Source organism: Anoplopoma fimbria, unplaced genomic scaffold, assembly GCF_027596085.1.
Source record: "Anoplopoma fimbria isolate UVic2021 breed Golden Eagle Sablefish unplaced genomic scaffold, Afim_UVic_2022 Un_contig_7615_pilon_pilon, whole genome shotgun sequence".
Classification (NCBI taxonomy): domain Eukaryota; kingdom Metazoa; phylum Chordata; class Actinopteri; order Perciformes; family Anoplopomatidae; genus Anoplopoma; species Anoplopoma fimbria.
The window spans coordinates 1-21,131 of record NW_026551922.1 but is presented as its reverse complement, the minus strand read 5'-3'; the positions used below and the strand labels follow the sequence as shown (position 1 = coordinate 21,131).

Below are 21,131 nucleotides of genomic sequence, written 5' to 3'. Positions count from 1 at the left end.
GGATAACCACGCAATCTCGCAGAGGGTAAAGCTGGCATTTCTCTTGTTCACTGACTCTTTCCACTACCGCTGCTCAGAAACCAACACGCTTTCTAGATTTCAGTGAGTTATCAAACTCCGCGGTTTAAGGGCTGTGATTGGATTATTGGATGATTGTTGCCGTTGACTGTTGCGAATATGAAGGAACTCTTGTCAGGTGGTGATGATGGTAATGTTTCCGACAGCTGGTCGCTACAAGCTGACAGGGCCTAAAAAAAAAAGTTTGGTTCCTGTTGGTTGTCAGTTGAGGTCATGGGTAGGTAGGGAATTTATTTTATTTTTTTTATTTTATTTTTTTCAGCGGCAGCGAATGATAGGTAGGTTTTTTTTTTTTGGTTTTTTTTTTTTCACAGCAGCAATGGATACTCCCAGCATGTTACAAACACACACACATTTTTATATGAACAAAATATGTAGTCAATACGAATGCTTCAATTAAAATGTGCAGATTTTTTATGTGTGTACTATTTTCTACTCCTAAAACTAAGAACCCACTAGTTCTGGACCATTGGCATTGAAGACATCTCAAGCGATATTTCCTAAATAACTTTAATAGTATCAACTCTTACAATACTCAATACAGTGTTTATGTACAAACCTACAAAACGTTGAACAAACGTTAAACAAGGTAGCGAGACATCATCCAATCAACCCGGAAAATATTATAGAAACATGAATGACTCCGAAGCTGTTTAATTAAAGTGTAACTCTGGTGTTCTGTGACTCAGTTTTCTGTTGTCCAACATTACTGCCTGCTATTAGTTAAATTAAGGAACAATACAACTGCAGGGCCTCTTTAAACCAGACCACTGCTCATTTCTGCTTGCCGTAGGGTCTGGCCACAATGTGCTTTTTTCAGCCCCAATACAAATGGGGCAGCAGGGCAAGACCGTTTTAAATTTCAATAACAGGGCTGGGCAGGTGTTGCCCTGAGGCCCGCCACAGTGTGCACAGAGATCTTGCCTCCCAAAGGGTGCCCGGTAGTAGGCCAGCTCTATGGGATCACCACACGAGAGAGACAGCCTGACCTGCACAGTTGATGCAAGTGGATGTTGGGGCTCCAGGATGTAACTCTCCCACATGTGTAATCCATGCCATCATCTGACAAGGCCTCTGCCAGTGTGGCCTGGTGGCGAGAAGAGAGGAGGCGCATTGAGTAGATCACTCTTGGTTTAGAGCATTCCATGCAGCCGACTACTGCCCGTGCATGTTGGGCAGTAAACAGCCCAGACTCTTTCTGCTGCTTCTCTAGTGCGTCCGACAAAAAGAAGTCAACACATGCAGCTTGTTTGTGTTTGTGTGACAGTTGGGCAGAAGGTCGATGGGCGTCATCTGTGTCTTTGCCCATAACCTCAGCCAGAGTCAAGTAATGGTCACCTATTTCAATACAAGCACAACACAGACATGTATTAAAGTATTTTGCTATAAGCTGTGGGCGTCATACAAATATGTGAACAGGTGTAATATTAGGCTAAAGCATGTTAGAAGTGGATAATCGACAAAAATATTCTTACTTTACAATGTATTGAATGATAAAGTAAAATTCTTACCAGAAGCATCAGGCATTGGGTCAGGAAGCCAGATCATCCTTTCAGACGGGAGGGATGGTACGGAACAGCATTCAGGGTCATCACATTTGCGTATCTGAGGAATGAAAGAAAGACTTATTTAGCGTCCTTCATACATGGAATGCAGCTCAACATCCTTTATAGTCGAAATATAATAAAATAATCATTACGCGTTATACATAAAAACATAGGGAAAATAAGATCATTACCTGAAACAGATACTGACGTTGCCGGCAGTGTTTCTGCACCCACTCAGTGAATGCTGGATCCTTGTCTGCTTGTTGCTTGGTCACTGTTGCAGGATTGATGGAAGGGAAGAGTGTGGTGATAACCTGCATGACCGAATCTTCCTCTGCATCTGTGACTGCATCTATGATCGTCATTGGCTCTCCCTTCAACTTCAGCCGACTGTAGCGTCCTGCCACTGTGTCCAGCACTGGCGCAACTGAAGTGCTCCAAGCCTCAGCAAGCTGTGGGTTTTTCTCGCCCGCTTTGCGAATCTCTGCCATTGAACTGCACCTCTTCAGCAGGTGTTCCATGTCCTCTGCTGTCTTGTCTCTCTCCAATGCACAGTTCTGCAGGCCGATGTTGAGTATAGCCATCACTCTCTCAACTGGATTCTGCCAGCTCTGGCCTGGAGCTGCTCTGCAGGCAATGAGCATGTCCAGTCTTAGCATCTTAAATATTGCTATCAGACTGAGCTGAACTTTGACCAGTAGGGTGCGATGTTCTGTTCCACCATCACTGTACTTGACATGGATTGGTTTCCATTCAGAAGGGTCTTCCTGTGCGAGCCTAACTGTTGCTGCTGCATTTCTGTATGCTGTAGACTTTTGGAATACAGAGTCCTGCACAATGATCTTTACCTTGCCACTGTACCATGAACCCTCTGGCTGACAAGGGACATTGGGTTGCATGTATACTGTGGATGTGATTGATCCCTTGCTCGTCATATCGTGGTCCAGTGCTGCCAGTTGGGTGGCTGAAGGCACAATTGAGTGTCGACCTCGAACACCAGTGGACACAGGCTCCCCTGGTTCTCCAACCGGGATCTTGGCCTTATCGTCCATGAATAAGACAAATATTTCCGAACGGAGCTGATACATGTGTAGACGCAATAATAAGAAGAGTGCAGCACAGAAGTGTGCATCAGGGTGAGATGCTCGGAGCTGTCTTCGCTGGATCTTGTACTTGAGCTCAAAGCGTGAAGTGAAGTTCAAGGCACTCTGGGTGTAGGGATTCTTTGGTGCAAATTGCAATCTCACAAGGGCTTTGCTGGGCACCTTGGTTCCTTCAGGGCATTTGGACTTAACCTGTTCAATGAGATCCTCTAGCGACAACCACTGTGACAGGTGGGCAGTGCCATGTCTCCTTTCATCTGCTGCAGTGACTTCATTGACTGCTTCTTCCATCTTTGAGAAGAATTCCTCAAAGTTGTCACCAGGACGGCCACTGTTAAGGGTGCGCAAGTCGACAATAATGCCAGGCTCTCCCTGGAGAGCCACTTGGATGCGCTGGTTCATGAGAGGATTTGATGGGGCTGAAGAATCATGGGAGATTTCCTGATAGATCGCCTCTACGATGCTTGGTATCACCCTAGCCACGTTCGCTACCTTCCTCTTGAAATCCTTCTTCATGTACCTGGTGTGGTACTGTGGGAGAAATGGCTGCAGAGAAGTGACAACTCCAGTGGTCTGGGTCAGCTGCTCATCCTGTGTTCTGTTCCTTTCCACTTTCCACAGCAAGGTGACGCCAGTCTTGCTGCCCCCAGGTTGGTATTTCAGCACATCGACAGGTACAGACAGCTGGATTCTGTTGATGAAGTCAAATCTGTGCCATGAACTTGCAAATGGTTCCTCCAGGTGTACAGTGTCATCCAGGAGCACAGGAGTTAGAGTATCTGTTTGACACATAACGTTGTCCAGCAACCGGTACCTTGCAGCCATCTCAGGGGTGTTTTTGTGGTGTGTCACGGCAATGTTCTCAGATAAAACTCTGACAGGTTGACTTGAGTTATGGTTTGCAAATGTAGTATCCCTCTTCCTCTTCAGGTACTCCACATAGTTGCGAAGGCAGGTGGCAAGATTTAAAATGTCCTCTTTCAGTGTTCTCCAAGCAGCAGTTGAGGACATGTATGGTCGGTCACACAAAGACAACAGGGCTTGGGAGTGACTGTCCAGAAAGGTAGCACACATGGGTTGCTCCTTTATTTTCTTTCTCTTCACTTCATTGTATCCTTCAAAGCTCCAGCATGATGGAACAGGAATCACATCTCTCTTTGGAGAGATGCATCACGTATCACTGTGTGCTGGTTTGTGATGTACCAAAGACAATTTGTTAGCGTCTGAAAATACAAAAAAACAAAATGGTGTCAGATATTTAATATTAAAGATGTTTAATATTTTAATATAGCTCTTTAATAAAAAAAAAAATTCAGAAATGGCGTCAGAGAGAGCGGAAGCGGCAGTTGCAGCAAATTACATATTCAATGACAAAACTATGTAAAAACAGTGTGAAAAAAAACTGGGAATATTTTAAATTTGTAACTTTATTGTCGAGGTTCAATTTCATTAGCACGAGCCATATAACGTTAAACTAATTGACGTTATATTTTATATAATTATTATAGAACCGAATCAGAAAACTTAATTGATCCCCGGGGGAATTGTTTTGTTCCAGGTGTTCCGTACAAATAGAAATTACAAGCATAGAAGATAAGATTATAAAAAAATAGAAAATTATAAATAAAATACAATAAAATAAAAGTAAGAATAAAGTAAGAAGTGGACATCTCTGAATGGGTTATATAAAACGGCTTCATATTTCTCCTCCGCCGTCCGGTTTGAACCGCAGCTGTCAGGGTTGCTAGGTGACAGGAGCGGCGCGTCATCACGCAAGGTAAAGGGTCTTTAACGGCTTGTCACGCAAACTTGAAATGCTCCGTAGGGCAGACCGTATTATTTTAAAACGTTCGTTTGGACTTCGGTACGGTCTCGAAGGCCACACCTTCATAGACCGCGTCCTTCGAAGGATGCGTCCCTGAATTGAGACTGCTGTATTGTACAAATATGTCTTTAAGACTCATATCAGAGAATATCCCCGTCAGTTCGCCGCGGCGCAATGAATGAATAAAAATCGTAAAAATACATTTATTTTGACAGTTGTGCCCGGAGTTACTACTTTACAACCTCGTTGAGGACCAACAATTAGAAATATATGTAGATTTTAATTCAGCCTTGGGTGAAATCTTTCCTGCTGTCGGCTCCCAGACCGTAGTCGAGGAGCACAGGGGAGACGTTCCCTCCAGGTCCGATGTTCTCTCGGGGGTAACACCCTTTACTTGGGCAGTGAGTCTGCTACTTATAGGTCGGAATGAAGCGGCCACCGATTATTGACAGGCTGGGTACTTTATTCGTAGTTCCACTGACTTAACAGTACACGTTTGCACAGACACAACCGCACTCGTTCGTTCACTGAACTGACACGCGCAACCGCTTGCTCTCCTCGCTCGTCCACTCACACGCTTAAGTCACTCACACACAATGCCATTCTCGCGCACACACATACGCTACTCTCGTAACAGAAGCGTAGTGTGTACTGAATGCATGTTGATAATGATACACTAGGGGTAACTACATTGGCACGACACCGGCTTCCTCCATCACAACATTTCTCGCGATCGACTCCAACTCAGCCCGCGATCGGATCGACTGGTAGACCGCGATCGACTGGTTCGGCACCGCCGCGGTCTACCAGTCGATCACTGTAGATTCTACAGTGATCATTTCTTCAAATGTAATAACAGCCTACAATTATTCAAATATTATAGTTCACTTACCGTCAGCAAAAGTGAGCCTTGGGTTGTGCTCTCTGGAAGAGAAAAGCCCACTGCCCTGGTCCGTAGATTCTTCAGAATGTCATTATTCAGCTCGTCTTTTTTGGTCTGTAGGCCTACAACTTTCGGAGGGGGCAAATGACTACGTTGCTGTGCTCGAAACAGCATCTCGAAGGCGGACGGGATCGTGGTACTCGTGGAGGACACAGATATTTGTTCTGGGGCGCACTTCAGTGCTAAATATTTGAAGTTAAATACAGATGCGATGCTACCGACATTCGAGGTCGACACTCCGTCAGCTCGGTCCACTTTGCCGGCTGCTGACACAAATGAACAAGCGCACTGCTTGACTTCTTCAAGGACATTTCCAAAAGATTTCGTACCCAATCTTACAATTTTGTTTGTTACGTTGTTGCATGGGCAAACAATGGAGACAATGCATACGTCCATCTTTCTCCCGCAACCATATAACAAGCGCTACCGTACCGATATCGCGTCGTCTGCATGCAGATCCCGCGTGAAGCCATTGTTTTCATTTGAAAACGAGAGAATGCGCTCATCATTGTACAGAATGAAGAGGTGCTGTACAAAAACGTAATTATTTTTTGCATTAAAACATTTTTTTGTGTTTTTTTATTTATTTTTTTTTTTTCAAGCTCATAAAATAATTTGGGTCGCACATAGATTGACAGGGTCGGTCGGAAACCGGAACCAAACAAAAATTTTTTTAGGCCCAGGTACCGTTTAGCCAGAAGGGCTGCAGCTGCGGCGGTTGGCGAGGCAAAAACCCGGGTGTGGGAGTTAGGGGAGACCATGGAGAAGGACTTTCAATTGGCCTCAAGGAAGTTTTGGCAAACCGTGAGACGACTCAGAAAGGGAAAGCAGGGATTGTCTCAGGGTTCAGCAGAGGAGGAGAACTGTAAACCCGGACTGGGTATATTGTCGAGCGGTGGAAAGAACACTTTGAGGAACTCCTGAACCCGACTAACATGTCCTCCGTGGAAGAGGAAGAGTTTGATGACTCAGGGGGAAAACTGATCATGGAGGTAGGGGACAGTGCCTTTGGAATGGCAGACCGGGGTGGTGGTTCCCATTTTTAAAAAGGGGGACCGGAGAGTGTGCTCCAATGATCGGGGTATCACACTTCTCACCCTCCCCGGAAAAGTATATTACAGGGTGCTGGAAAGGAGGCTCCAACAGATTGTCGAACCTCGGATTCAGGAGGAACAATGCGAATTCCGCCCTGGACGTGGAACATTGGACCAGCTCTTTACCCTTGCAGGTCTGATGGACGGGTCGTGTTTTGTGGACTTGGAGAAGGTCTACAACCGTGTCCCCTGGGGAGTCCTGTGGGGGTACTGAGGGAATACGGGGTACCGGGGTCTTTGCTACGAGCCATACGGTCCTTGTATGACCAAAGTGAGAGCTGTGTCCGGATACTCAGCCCAAAGTCTAACACATTTCCAGTGAGTGTTGGCCTCCGCCAGGGTTGTCCCTTTTCACCGGTCCTGTGTTTGATTTTCATGGACAGGATTTCAAGGTGCAGCCGGGGGAGGAGAGTGTCCGGTTTGGGGACCTCAGAATTGCATCCCTGCTTTTTGCAGATGATGTGGTTTTGTTGGCTACCTGAAAACTTGAGCTTCAGCACGCAATGGGGCGGTTTGCAGTCGAGGGAGTTCAAGTATTTCGGGGTCTTGTCCACAAGTAAGGGTAAAATGGACAGGCGGTTAGTTGCAGCGTCAGCAGTGATGCAGGCGTTGTATCGGACTGTTGTGGTGAAGCTCTCGATCTACGTTCCGACCATCACCTATGGTCATGAGCTTTGGGTAGTGACCGAAGGAATGAGATTGCGATTCAAGCGGCCAAAATCAGCTTCCTTCGAAGGGTGGCTGGGCTCAGCCTTAGAGAGGAGTTTAGAGGTGTTCCGGGCACGTCCAACTAGTAAGAGGCCCGGGGTAGACCCAGACTACGCTGGAGAGATTACATATCTCGTCTGGCCTGGGAACGCCTTGGGGTTCCCCAGGAGGAGCTGGAAAGCGTTGCTGGGGAGAGGGACGTCTGGAATAACCTCCTTAGTCTGCTGCCCCCGCGGCCCAGCCCGGGATAAGTGGAAGAAAATGGATGGATATTGATGCATATACAAATGAAGCTCTAGCGCAACTTCAGACAGTACACATTACCTTTTTTCCAGTCTCGTTTTTAGGAGCAAGCCGACGTCAAGTTCTTCAGCAGAGGAGAAAACTTCTTCCTCTCATTCCCTGCCTGGGAATCTCACCGGTTGCACCAGGTCACACTGTGCAGGTATCAACCTGATTGGCACCATGCAGTCTCCGGCCAAACCCAGCAAACCATCCATACAGGCCACAGAGCCGAAAATCCAAAAGCTCTGCCTCACCAGGGTCTCTCGGCGCAGGCTCTTCGTGGCAGCGGCCTCATGCGCTCTGCATTCATTCATCTCCAAGCACGCATCATTTAAGGTAAAGACACCCGAACCGTATTCTCATGTCCTGTAACATCAGCGCAGCAAGTCCATAAACCGGATCACACTGGCCTCATTCAAGCAAGTGCGCTGGTCATTGCTGACCTCATCTCAACTGCAAAATTGTCAAATTGCCTTCGTGCCATGTGTCGTAGCTTTCCAGCATTTAAATTCTACTAGCAAGTTTTCCTGATCAACCTTGTTTTATTGACTCTGTCAGTGAACCTTGGATTCTGCCTCAGCCTGACCCCTTTGTTCTTTGTTCGTCTGCCTGGATTTGTAAAGCCTTGTAATTTGCCTTCAGTAAAGACTTTAATTTTCAACTGCCTCCTGAGTCGTGCTCTTGGGTTTCTGTGCCTTTGAACCATGACAATAACAATCAATGAACATGAGTCAAGAACTCAGCTGACTCTCACGTCCTGTACCATTAAGAACCCTCTACAGGCTAATTTATGTGAAATTTGCTTTTCATCGTAAGAAATGGATAACCTGTAAGGTTCTCATCCATATCTTAATGTAGCTGTCTCCATCCTATGGCATTTATGTACGTCACTAAAAGTATAGTTTGTTTTGGGACCTTAAACTCAAATACACTGAAGTTGTATTGCGTTGTATGGTTTAATTCAATCAAGCGAAGGGAAACCTAATGCAAAGGGCACGCTCATTTTGACATGTTAAGACGTTATCCACATCCGTGCAGCTCATAAAGTCCATAAACAGGATCTCGCTGGTCTCATTCAAGCAGTGCGCTGGTCATTGCTGACCTCATGTCAACCGCAAGCATGCTCAGTTGGCAAAACGGCTACTCTATTTCATGATGTGACGGTGTATTTCTTTTGACTCAGAAGTTGTGACGATATGTCCATATGTGGGCTTTTGAAGGATTTCACGCTCAGTGGTTCTCAGGCTCTGGCCTCCCTCTACTCCAGATCCAATGTAATCAGCATCGTGTGAGATACCTGACTGCATAAGCTCTCATGTCTGGGGCAGGCAACGGAGCATAAATGTGGTTAAATCAGTCGTCATCATTCCTCAATGTGAGCATTCCTCTTCATGATTGTTGCGATAGCTTCAGGCAGTTAGCTGCCACACAAGTCATTGTTCTCGTGGCAGTAAAAGTGCTCGCTCCGTAAATGTGCCTTGCTCACATCCCATATACATATATGACTTGCGGTGGAGATTTTGCTACACTGCTACTATGTTGCTCACTGTCCACTCAGAAACCTCCTCGACATTACATTCTTTCTTGCCACAATCATGCAGATCATCTAAAGTTTTTTTTAAACATTATGTTCTATTATATTTTAAGGCTAAGTACTCATTACCAATCCCTAGCGTGTGGCTGGTATTGTTTTCACCTTGCGGGTCATCACTTGAAAGGTAATTAGCCCAGCCCACTTTTCACTACGGCTGATTTAGCATCTTAGCGGCGCAATTCCATCGCAAGATGGCCTCCTGTTGATGTATTCTACTTACTCATTCATTTGTTACTCATTGCGCTCCTCTAGATACTACCATTCATAGCTATCTCTCAATTCCTCCTATCCGTGGTACTCTGTGAAGTGGGTCACTGTCAAGGCATCATGGTCTAACGTGACCTCATACACTGCATCATGTTCTAATGTGTCCTCATAGTGTTGTCCTGTTTGATGCTGCTATTTGACCCTGTCTTGGCTAGGTCTCATCTTATAAAATGGTTTAATCTCAGCATGTGTCTTTCTAGTTAAATAATGGTTCTTTAAATGTATGCATTTCGACCTCTTAATCTCAGTCATCAAACCATAGTCCCCCTGACCTCACATGCTGGAAACTTTATTCTGCCATGTGGTATTGCATTCATTGCAGCAGCACCTTTGATTGATCTGGTTCTGAAATCACATGCGTTGCAACAGCAGCATGGGGATCTGTTAGTGAAATCACATATGTTGCAGCAGCAGCATCAGCTTTGGTTGATCACTTAAGTGGAATTGCATTTATTGCAGGAGCAGCATTGTGGGGGAATCTCATGTTGGGTCAATATACAGGTTTGTCCTGACCTGCTCTATAAAATTAGTATAGATAAACTGACTGCCCATACTTCTTTAAGTTCGCCCTAAATCCCTTGTAAGTCATGTTTAACTGGCGTTGGAGCTTTCTTTGCTGCCACTCCTTTCCTTTTGTTGCCTGCTATCATAATTTGCCAATTTTTGCATTGTTAAGCATCTAAATTCTTCCGTAATCATGCCTGCCCACATTCTCGATACATGCATATAACTGGTGGTGGCGTGTTGCTCACTGTTTCCTTTATCTGTTATTTCCAGTCAAAGATATTCAGCTTATTACTAATTCTTCACATCCAGGTTTCTATAACTACGTATTCATCTTATCAATTAGTTGTATCCATCGTATTCTGGTAATAACTACTTATGTGTATTCTGCAATTGTTCCATTTGAATCATATTCTACTTTTTGCCCTTATTAATTGTCCTCCGATAACTGGTGTCCTATCGGGTAAGTGGTATCTTGTAAGTAGCGTCCTATCCATTCTATTTTTACAAGGGGATCATATTCCTGTATTCTCATAATTCGTCATAGGCTATCAGCTTCATTGTCATTGCTTCTGTAATTGCTCACAAACATTAATTCTTAAAAGTGACGTCATGTACATCTTATATTGACGTGGTGTCCATTGCATTGCTAACTCTCAGGTTACTGATGACCTCTTTTGGTTAAATCAAGTGATATACGATTCATTAAAAAGGGCACATAATGGAGACTTGCTGCTCAGCCAAATCTTTATAATGTAATGCCTGTTATTCCAGTACACTAGCCACGTTGTCTCAACTCAAACTGTCGCTATTCAGGTCACTACTGACCATTAGCCATCACTGGCTAGACCCTATACAATGCAAGCAGGGCATTGCTGTCCTCAAGTTATCACAGAGCTATACATTGCAAGCAGGGCATGGCTGTCCTCAAGTTATCGCAGAGCTATACATTGCAAGCAGGGCATAGCTGTCCTCAAGTTATCGCAGAGCTATACATTGCAAGCAGGGCATTGCTGTCCTCAAGTTATCGCAGAGCGTACACTAGCCGCGTTGTCTAAGCTCAAACTGTTGCTATTCAGGTCCCTACTGACCATTAGCCATTGCTGGCTAGGACCTTTACATTGCAAGCAGTTATTGCTGGCCGAGCTCAAAATGTAGATCTCGTAGATACTTCGGTCGGTGCCGACCTAGTCATTGCAGCGCTTTTGTTCCTGTCTACTAATTTCGTCATAGGCTATCTGCTACATTTTCACTGCTTCTGTATATGCTCAAAATTATGGTATTCTAATAAGCTGTGTCATGTACATCGTATATCAATAATGTCATGCCGTTATTCCAGTACACTAGCAGCGCTGTCTAAGCTCAAACTGCTGACCATTAGCCATTGCTGGCTAAAGCCTATACATTGCAAGCAGGGCATTGCTGTCCTTCAGTTATTGCTGGCTTAGCTCAAAAAGTAGTTCTCGTAGATGCGCTAGTCAGTGCTAACCTAGTCATTGCAACGCTTGCTCCTGTTTCTACTCATTCATGGTAAATTGTTGATACTCCTGCCCTCAAATTTCTGTCATGCTCATTGTTATGCCTCATCTCTTAGCAGCTTATGCCATCTTCATCGATCATATGTGATCCGTTTCATTCCAGCTTGGTAAGTACAAGAACATTCCTTTGGGGGAAATATAAGGCTGTGTTTTATTTATTTAATTTTTACTTTTGGGGGATTTATCTTGCTGCTGCTCAGGGCCGACACCCCTCGATAACAAATCTCCCCGTAGAGTCAATACTTTATCATCACATATCATCTGTCAATAATAAACGATTATCTTTTCCTCATTTGAATGGTCTCTCCTGATTGAAATAATCTTGTCAGTATTTTTATACTGGGATTTTGCTTGTTTTTTATGGCAGAGTTGTTCAAGTACCTTCATTTGTTTTCAATTATTGAATTAAAGGGAGCATGTATAGAGTAAATGTCTGCCTGTATTTTCCTCTATTAAGTCTCTATTTGATGTTGACAAACACCCAAAGCTGTACATTTTGCAGTTGTCGTCTTAATTGAGTCTTCAATTGGGCCTGAGTAAATGGCATTGAATCAAAATAAAGTAAAATCCATGTTCCTATTATAAAAAAATATTTTATTGGTCATATTCAGTACTTACAGTACTTGAAGTACTTACAAAAAAACGTATAAATTATTAGGTCCGCCCTCATTCAAGGGTCTCTCAACTGTGATCTAAAATATTATACTTATTATGTACACCAAAAAGTTAAATTTTTATTTTATTTAAAATTTATTTAACCAGGAAAGCCTCATTGAGATTAAAAATCTCCTTTACAAGAGTGTCCTGGCCAAGACAGCAGCAGCACATTAAAAAAAGTTTCAGACATACAACATAAAACAGTGACAGACAATAAAATAAAAATAAAATAAATATCACAGCACGAGTAAACCAAAACTAAGACTCAGGTCATCATATCCTAGATCACTCTCATAGTACATTATTATTATTTGGCAAATAAATCAGCAAACCATGTGCAAGAATAAAATATACCTTATCTGTTATATTAAAAAAGTACGAATAAAGAGTTTCAACATGTACAATTGACCTTAAACTTTGATCATTATAGTATAGATGTCCGAAGTCCAAGTTCCCATCATAGACAGCCACAGATTACTTCCAGGTGTCTCGAAATCCCATGAAGACAATAAGATATATACATCAGATACATCAGTTATGACCACATAAAAAAAGACAAAAGTTTGCTCATGAATCTAGAAAAAAGAATCCTGCATTAAAACTACCCTGACCACTCCGTTACTTCCCAGTGAGCACTAGACGGGATTTAGACGTCTAAATCTGGTTGAAATCGGGTCTAAACGTCTATAGACGTCTTTTAGCCATCTTTTCAACCGGCTATAACACGGTTACAACTTCAACATGTCACAAAACACCATTTGGTTGATAATGTGTTCTGTTGTAACGTAAGGCTGTAAGAGAGACGATATTAACACATTATATATATATTATAGTATTTATGTAAAGTATTCAACTGGTCGTTGAAATGTGGTCTACACGTAGACATGATTTCAACGCATTTAATGTTTCATATAAAAAGTCGGAAATATCGGACTTTATCGACTGTTTGCTGCTAAAATAAGCTTCTAGGACATCGTAATCCAGTCATTTTTATACATTACTCTTAAATAAGAAAGTTTGCTTACAGCTGTAACGCGCATGCGCAACTTCTTATGCGCTAGAGTTTGGAACTTCGACTGCACTGCCAGAGAGGAACGGTCGAGACTTACAGAGCCGAGACTCATGGAGCCACAACGACAGGAACGGGCTGATAAACCCAAGGCTTCAGGCTGCACATACTGTGTAAGTACTTGAACTACGGGAATCCAGTTATTCAAAGCGAAATTAGCATCATTAATATCATTTTAAGCTGCTCACAATGCAGGCGAGGCTGCTAGCTTGTAGTGTTAGCATGTTAGCATGTTAGCTTGTAGCGTACTGCTACATGGACCAACAGTAAACATTAACATGTGTGTAAGTTAATGTTGACGACTGTGTTTATGGGCTGTCACTGTAGTTCATTGATATAAAGTGAGTTTTAGGCCATTTTACATCTAAAATACATTACAGAAAGCTACTAGGGCTGTACACAGTTCAGAACATTGTTGTTTGGCATACAACAACATATAAACAATATAAAGTATTATAATGTGTAATATGCCAGTGAGCATCTTTACATTGAAAAGACTTAAACGACTATGGTCACCGGTAAAACGACTGGTTGAAGAGTGAATATGTTTTATAATTCTTGATTAATTTACAGACATCCATCTGAAATATGGCAGATCATCTGAAACCGGATCCTGGAGGCTTTGACAACAACATTTAAAGAAGAAACAGGAGATTTTGTTATGTTTTTTCAATTTCATTGTAGTTATATGAATAAAAACAAATTAATTGTTGCCTGTGTCAGATGGTCTTATTTGCCCTGTCAGTATAAACTGTTAGTGTGTTACTATGACTACGTATTTAATTGCTACATATTTTACTGTGAGCATTTTGAGGTTCAAAAGATGTTTAAAAGACGTTCAAAAGTTGTTCAAAAGTGAAAGTTTATTCAACGTCTATTTGTAGACGTCTATTAGACGTTCACGTTTAGACCATATTTCACCGGGATTTGCAATATTGGCTTTCAACTGAGAAATAAGGATGTGGTTTCATAGTAAGCCTCTAAAATGATGATACAACATTATTAGCACAACGTAGAGGATTACAAATGCACTATTGCAAATCATGTTGAAATGTGGTCTAAACGTGAACGTCTAATAGACGTCTACAAATAGACGTTGAATAAACTTTCACTTTTGAACCACTTTTAGACGTCTTTTCAATGTCGGCCATAGACGTCTTTTCAATGGAAAAATGCTCACTGGGTTACTTGAGTACATGTGTTAGAGTAAATGGAACCCGTTAATACCAACCTCTTGAAGTCACTGACCACTTTCTAAATGAAAGAGAAGGATAACTTCTAACACTTGCTCCCTTTTCAACCCATGTATATATATCAGACGTCACGCAAATTGTTTCCTCAGAAGTCCATCACTTCAAATATTATGTATGAGCCGTTTAGAAGTTGTTTTTTTGCCTTACGACTTTGTATATGAAATAGTTAAAATAAAATAAAACTTCATTGTCCATTGAATAGTGATAGAAAATGATTTAGGTGAGGCGCTCACAAATAACATATAAAATACATTGATGAAAGACTCGCATAAAAAAATACAGTAAAACACAAACACTTCCATATTCACATGTCTGTGCAGGTGTGCAACGCTACATCAAAAAGTCTTAAACAGTTGCCTGGTGGGACTGGGAGTAGGTATGGTGAAGGGTCTTTTCTTTTTACTGCAGGACAGTAAAGGCCTGTGAGATTGGTTTGATTTTAGTTGAATGCTTGATTCTTGTGAGTTTTTCCTGCTTGTTTTTGTGAGGACGTTCAACCAGGATGCCTTTTTCAAGATAAAACTTCATTCGAAAAGTGACCGGTATACAGCCGTTAAAATGTCCTGTCTGAATTTAAAACCTTTCAGGCTCCCCAAGAGAAAGGTGTGCTGTTGAGCCTTTCTGTAAACCCCGGCTGCATGTTATGTGAGGGACAGTCGATGTGTTAAGCTTAGTTTAAACTCGAGGTAGTAAAGTCGGCACAAGGACCGCATGCCAGAAAATGATGTAATCATGGCCGGCCAGCCCACGGTTCACGTAGGTTCCACCCCGCAAGTGGTCGCTTGGATGTGCACCTCTGAATTTTTTAAACTTCTCATGCGCGGTGCGTGCGATCACGTGACTATAACAAATAGTTCAATGATAGAAACACTATTGACATGTCTAGGGATACTTTACATATTCAATCTTTTTTGGTTAAAATGCCGGTAATACTTACCTTGTTTGTTTACAGAGCTTGTAAAAAGGCAATAAAGTAGGCCATTAATATGAGATATGAGTTTACAGATAATTACAATCTGTATGAGGGTTCTGTTCAATTTTTCTTTCAACCGAAGCTTACAGACCACCGTCCTGTCTGATTATAATTAATTGCTTACAGAACAAACTTTGACATATTTACATTTGTTGGGAAACCAAAGTAAGATTAACATTATCAGACATGCTGCATTTAGTTGGTCTCTTACAACATATGGTAATATTTAAAACAACTTACTCGTATGAAATGCTGTTTTCCGACTATAAAGTTAGCTGTACATCTACAAACTTTTGGAACTGCTTGCCAACAATAAAAATTGGCTGAAATGTGTTTATGTTACATAATTATATGCTAAGTAAGCCAATAGTAAAACATGCATTTTTACATATTTTATAGGTTTTATTCATTTTAAATCCCATTCATTATTTGTATCTACATGTTAATATTACATCTCTATGTTTTACAGGCTTTATTTTTCAATCTAAAGCACTTTAAACTACGCCAACATGCATGGAATATGCCAGAGTGTGATGATGATTGATTGATCACATGGTTGGTGAAAAGACCGGCAAACACCAGTCCTGGGAATGTTGTTAATCACAACATATTTGTTTTTTTTAGTTTAGAACAGTGAGAGATAAGTTATGAGGACTTATTTACTATTGTGCTGGTGCACTGTTGTCTAGTTGTCCAACATTTGTTTAAGTCAACAGTCCAACCTCATAATAGTAGGCAAAACAAGTGAAGCAGGAGATTTTCAAGGTGAGTTAATTGCAATAATTTCACAGAGAAATGTCTGTTGGTGTTTGTTAAGACTCAGACTTGTAGGAATGCATATTTGGTTAAGATGTATGTGCTACATATTAACTTACAGCAAAGATCTAAAGCTCAGTGAGGTATATCAGTTTCCTATCACAATGATCCAACCCCTCATGACCCAGAATAGGTAGACTTGGAAAGAAGCTCAGCAAATGAAATAATTCTTAATTGCGGAATTTTAATATGTAACCGAATATGTTTTGGTTTTTTACTCACCAAAACAGACAATTGAACAGATTTTAATCTTAGCGAGTAATGGTTTATCATTTTTATGCACTCTTTAGTCAGCCCCTCTATTGTTCATTTAATGCTAGAGTGCTATTCACAGCTCCGTCAGGCAGATGTACAGAAAATCATAATTTTACAAATAATAAAAAAATAAGTATTCATGACATGGTTTTGATCCCATTTTGACCCAGGGCTCTTGGTAATGTCTTGAATTTAACTGAGTTGGTCTGGACTGGAATGCTGATGATGACCTGCGTTGATTTCAGAAAGACAGGAACAATGATGATACAGTTTTAATATGCTGGTGTAGATGTGCTTGGAGTCCACAACCTCTTATAATAAAGATGGAAAGAGGCTGGTTGGGAGTAGGGGTTGGAATGGTGGGATTTGTGGGCCTGACACAGCTTCTGGGCCAGATGAGTTATAATTTCCTTCTCAGCAAAGATAACAGTGGATACCTGCCAAATAATGGGAGAAGAGAGCTTATAATATTAAGACTGCTTGAATATTTAAAGCTCCGTTCTTTAGCAGAAAATACAAGGTTAAGAATGTATGAATTCAGTTGCCTGCTTTCCTCGAGATTTAGCAACTAAATGTTCTGCTAAGAATAACAACACAAACGGGTGGGTGCTAATTCATTTAATTTAAAAGGCAAAATCCCATGTCTCCACAGCAGTTTAATCAAACTTAGATAGCACTGTCACAGCTTATCCCTCCATGTATGATCATTAAGGATATTTCAGATCAAACACAATGACCAATGTATTTTTGATTAATCCAGTGAAATAAATACCTGACAAAATCAGTGTACTTAATTGCACATGATGGCCACATCGACAAGAGATATTAAACAAATAGCTATACAAACATATGTTAAAATATCAACCAACCTCAGTATTTATTGTATTACTGAACAACCCCAACTGATGTGGTAAAATAACTTCATCATTCTTCACCACACCATCTCTGACATAGTAACACATAAGGTTGTGATAAAAAAATGTTCAAAAACAATGTATTTACAAGAAAAAAACATCTGTCAGTTTATCAACTTGACTAAGCCACACGTTCAAAGGGGGCCAGGAAGGGAATTTCTTGTGTATATTGTGCACTTACTCAAGTTGACTTAGCGATGTCTAGATGCTGGATCCAAAAATACGTCAATTTGAGCTGATTGAAGAAGATGTCACAACTTTCACTCTGTCATGCCTTGTTTTGACCCTGTCTATAATTCTCCTGTCATTTCAGATCCAGTCCCTTACTCCAGCTTCTGATTACATCATTCCCTTCCCTTCCCCTGAATTTTCCCACTCATATTTGCCTGCAGCCCATGCCCTTGTTAGTCCTTCTGTGTAATCCTGGTCCTGTTGCACTTAATCTCTGCTAGATTGTCTAGGGTTTCCTCGCCTAGCTTTCCATCAATCACTTCCGTTATTCTTGCCTGCCCTTAGGAATAGGTACCCCCTCCCACTCATTGCCTCTTGAAACTGTTGCAGGGAGTCACCATTCACTAAGCTGGACCTCAGAAATGCTTACCAGCTGGTTTGTATTCGTGAGGGTGATGAATTGAAGACCATTTTCCACAGACCCAGTGGGCATTATGAGTACTGGGTCATGCTTTTTGGTCTTACCAACGCTCCTGCTGTTTTTCAGGCCATGGTTAGTGATGTGCTGTGTGATCTTTTCAATGTCAGTGTGTTTGTTTACTGTTGAGTGGAAAACAAGAGAGACTTCTACACCAGATTCATCTTAAAACAAATGTGACATTTATTGTAGGATAACAGGAGTATATCGCCCAGCAGTTATACGTGCACGGGCCTAGCAGTACTGAGAAGTTCAGCAACTAAAAGGCGCTTATACAGAGTGCGCATCATGTTATATAGGTTTTATGAGTTGAATATGATAGGTCCAAAAAAGAGAGAGGCGGCTCTTGGTTTAGACTTTTAGACTTTCTGAGGGCCTCATCAGTTGGTCGTAAAAAGGGCCTCTGTTATCTGGTTTCTCTGCAGTAAAAGCACATTCCTTCTTTAAGTGTCTCTGTTCTTTTCCATCGTACGGCCAGGCACTAGAATGCCCTGTCCGGAGTATTTGACCTTCTAAGAGAACTCATTTACCGTAATGTGCACAGTGATAGTGTGATGTGAAAGCATAAACAAAATATACTGTGTTTGAGATTTGTATGTGTGCATTTATACATATGAATGTAATATTTACATGACATTACTTGGATGATATCCTCATTTTATCCACAGGAACACTTGCAGCACATAAACTGGGTCCCCCAGAGAGTCTTTGAGAACAAACTGTATGTCAAAGTTGAAAAATGAGAGTTCCACGTCTCGAAGGTGTCTTTCCTTGGATTTGTCATCCAAAGAAAAGAAAAGAAAATACATTCTGATGGACTCTGCCAAGGTGTGGGCAGTCACCAAGTGGTCTGTCCACTCCACTGGCAAATACCTCCAATGGTTCCTGGGGCTTGCCACCTTTTAGCTGCTTTAGCTGCTTTATCTCACCCCCCCGGTGAGTTGAAGTCCAGATTAACTTCTGCTCCTCTTCTCGCCTTTCCAGACCCTACTCAGCAGTTTGAGCTGGAGGTAGACGCCTCCAACTCAGGTGTCAGCCGAGGATCAGAAGAATCAGAAAAATTTCTCAAGCAAGCTGTCCCCTGCTGAAAGAAACTACTATGTCTGTAACTGTGAGTTGCTGGCTGTTAAAATGGCTTTGGAGGAATAGAGACTCTGGTTGGAGGAACAGAGAATCCTTTTATGGTCCACAACAACCTTGAGTTCATCCATTCGGCCAAGCAGTTAGGGCCTCTCTCACCAAGGCAGGGGCTCGTTTTTCTTTAAGCGTTTTGAGGTTCCAGATTGTCAAGTGTTTTCTAGCCATTCTTTCCAGCAATTACTTCTGTATTTTTGCCTGCCCGTTCCGGACCTATTGGACTGTCTTTGGATTTTGGATTCCCTTCCCCTGCCACTGATTACCTGGTTTGACCCTTTGTCACAGAAGATACTAGTTGTTTATCCAAATATAAAGTCAGTATTTTTCTAGATTTCTAGACCAGCTACCCAGTCACCAGAAAAAAATATTGCAAACTTGGGGATACGTTGCTTGTTGACATTTCTTAACCAATGAATGTTTCATAAATATGTTTGATATCAGCCTCTTATCACAGTTTTAGAAATGCTCGATGCTATATAGTTATGGTTGTGTATTTATTGGTTCGGTGAAGTCAACAAAGCTTCTTGAAGAAGGTTTGACAAAACCCAGTGAGCACTAGATGGGATTTAGACGTCTAAATCTGGTCTAAAACTGGTTGAAATAGGGTCTAAACGTCTATAGACGTCTTTTAGCCGTCTTTTCAACCGGCTAAAAAACGGTTAAAAATTCAACATGTCACAAAACACCATTTGGTTGATAATGTGTTCTGTTATAACGTAAGGCTGTAAGAGAGACGATATTAACATATTATAAGATTCGCAAGACTGGTGCTGACGTACTACGGTAAGCGTATTGCCTCACTTCCGGTTCCCAGCGTAGTTGATAGTGTACTTTTACCAGCTCCAGTGAAAACTAGTCAATTGTGTGACATTCTTTATTATAGCGGCTAATTACCTGCTTTACATTTAAAACATTTGAACACTCATAGCTCACATCTTAATTCAGCGACTTTTCGCTTAAACCAACAGCTGTTTACACGTTGTTCAGTTCTGCTAACGCTAGCTAGCCTCATTTAGCTTAGCAGCTAGCGATGGCTCTCCTTCTCTCTCTCCTTCTCCCTCCTGCTCAGTGTGTCTCATGTTTAGCCATGCCTCTGCCTCCTTTACTGATAAGGGTACATGTAACAAATGTAGTTTGTTTGTTAGGTTGGAGGCAAGGCTCAGTGAGTTAGAGGCACGGTTCCGCACCATTGAAGCTCAGTCGTTAGCTACTGTAGTTAGCCAGCCCACCCCCGTAGCCGGTGCGGGCCAACCAGACGTAGCTCCTGCTAGCCGTCCCCCGGCAACCCCCGAGCAGCCGGGAGGCTGGGTGACTGTCCGAAGGAAGCATAGTTCTATGTCGAAGCACACGGGTCACCACCAAACGTGAAGTTAGCGAAGACAGGGGCCATAGTTAACTGCATCCCCGGGGCCAGAGCGGGCGACATAGACATAATCCCATTTAAAACTGCTGGCTAAGGCTAAACGTAAATACAGCACAATTGTTATTCACGTCGGCGGTAATGACACCCGATTACATCGCTCGGAGGTCACTAAATTGAACGTGGAATCGGCGTGTTCATACGCAAAGACAATGTCGGACTCCGTAGTATTCTCTGGCCCTCTCCCTAACCTGGTCAATGATTAGATGTATAGCCGCATGTCATCATTCGCCGCTGGCTGTCGAGGTGGTGTCCTGCAAACAATGTGGGCTTCATAGACAATAGGCAAACTTTCTGGGGAAAGCCTGGTCTGATTAGGAGAGACGGCATTCATCCTACTTTGGATGGAGCAGATCTCATATCTAGAAATCTGACCCAGTTTATTAGTGGACCTAATCCATGACCCAGAGTTCAGACCAGGAAGCAGAAGCAGAGTCGCAGTCTTTCACACTTCTCTGCGCTTCCTTTGGAGCAGTTACCCACCCAGAGGAGATGGAGTAGC

At 42.2% G+C, this 21,131-nt stretch overlaps 1 protein-coding gene across 1 annotated transcript; it reads right to left on the bottom strand.

The window, feature by feature from the left end:
- Positions 1-1,033: 1,033 nt before the first annotated feature.
- Positions 1,034-7,897, bottom strand: LOC129115849 (uncharacterized). Its single transcript, XM_054627074.1, has 7 exons — positions 7,718-7,897; positions 7,069-7,231; positions 6,653-6,800; positions 5,446-5,635; positions 1,817-3,883; positions 1,590-1,683; positions 1,034-1,416 (listed from the first exon to the last, which is right to left on the bottom strand). Exons 1-7 carry the CDS (start codon positions 7,895-7,897, stop codon positions 1,034-1,036), a joined length of 3,225 nt encoding a protein of 1,074 aa, XP_054483049.1.
- Between the last annotated feature and the right edge of the window lie 13,234 nt (positions 7,898-21,131).

Excerpts from the sequence above, each read along its gene's own strand:
- LOC129115849 (XM_054627074.1), bottom strand. The coding sequence starts at position 7,897 with ATGAATGAATGCAGAGCGCATGAGGCCGCTGCCACGAAGAGCCTGCGC. Across the intron at positions 5,636-6,652 it reads TTGTTCCTCCTGAATCCGAG|TACCACGATCCCGTCCGCCT; the intron begins GTTCGACAATCT and ends GTCCTCCACGAG. Across the intron at positions 3,884-5,445 it reads AAGGCTCACTTTTGCTGACG|AGAGATGTGATTCCTGTTCC; the intron begins GTAAGTGAACTA and ends ATCTCTCCAAAG.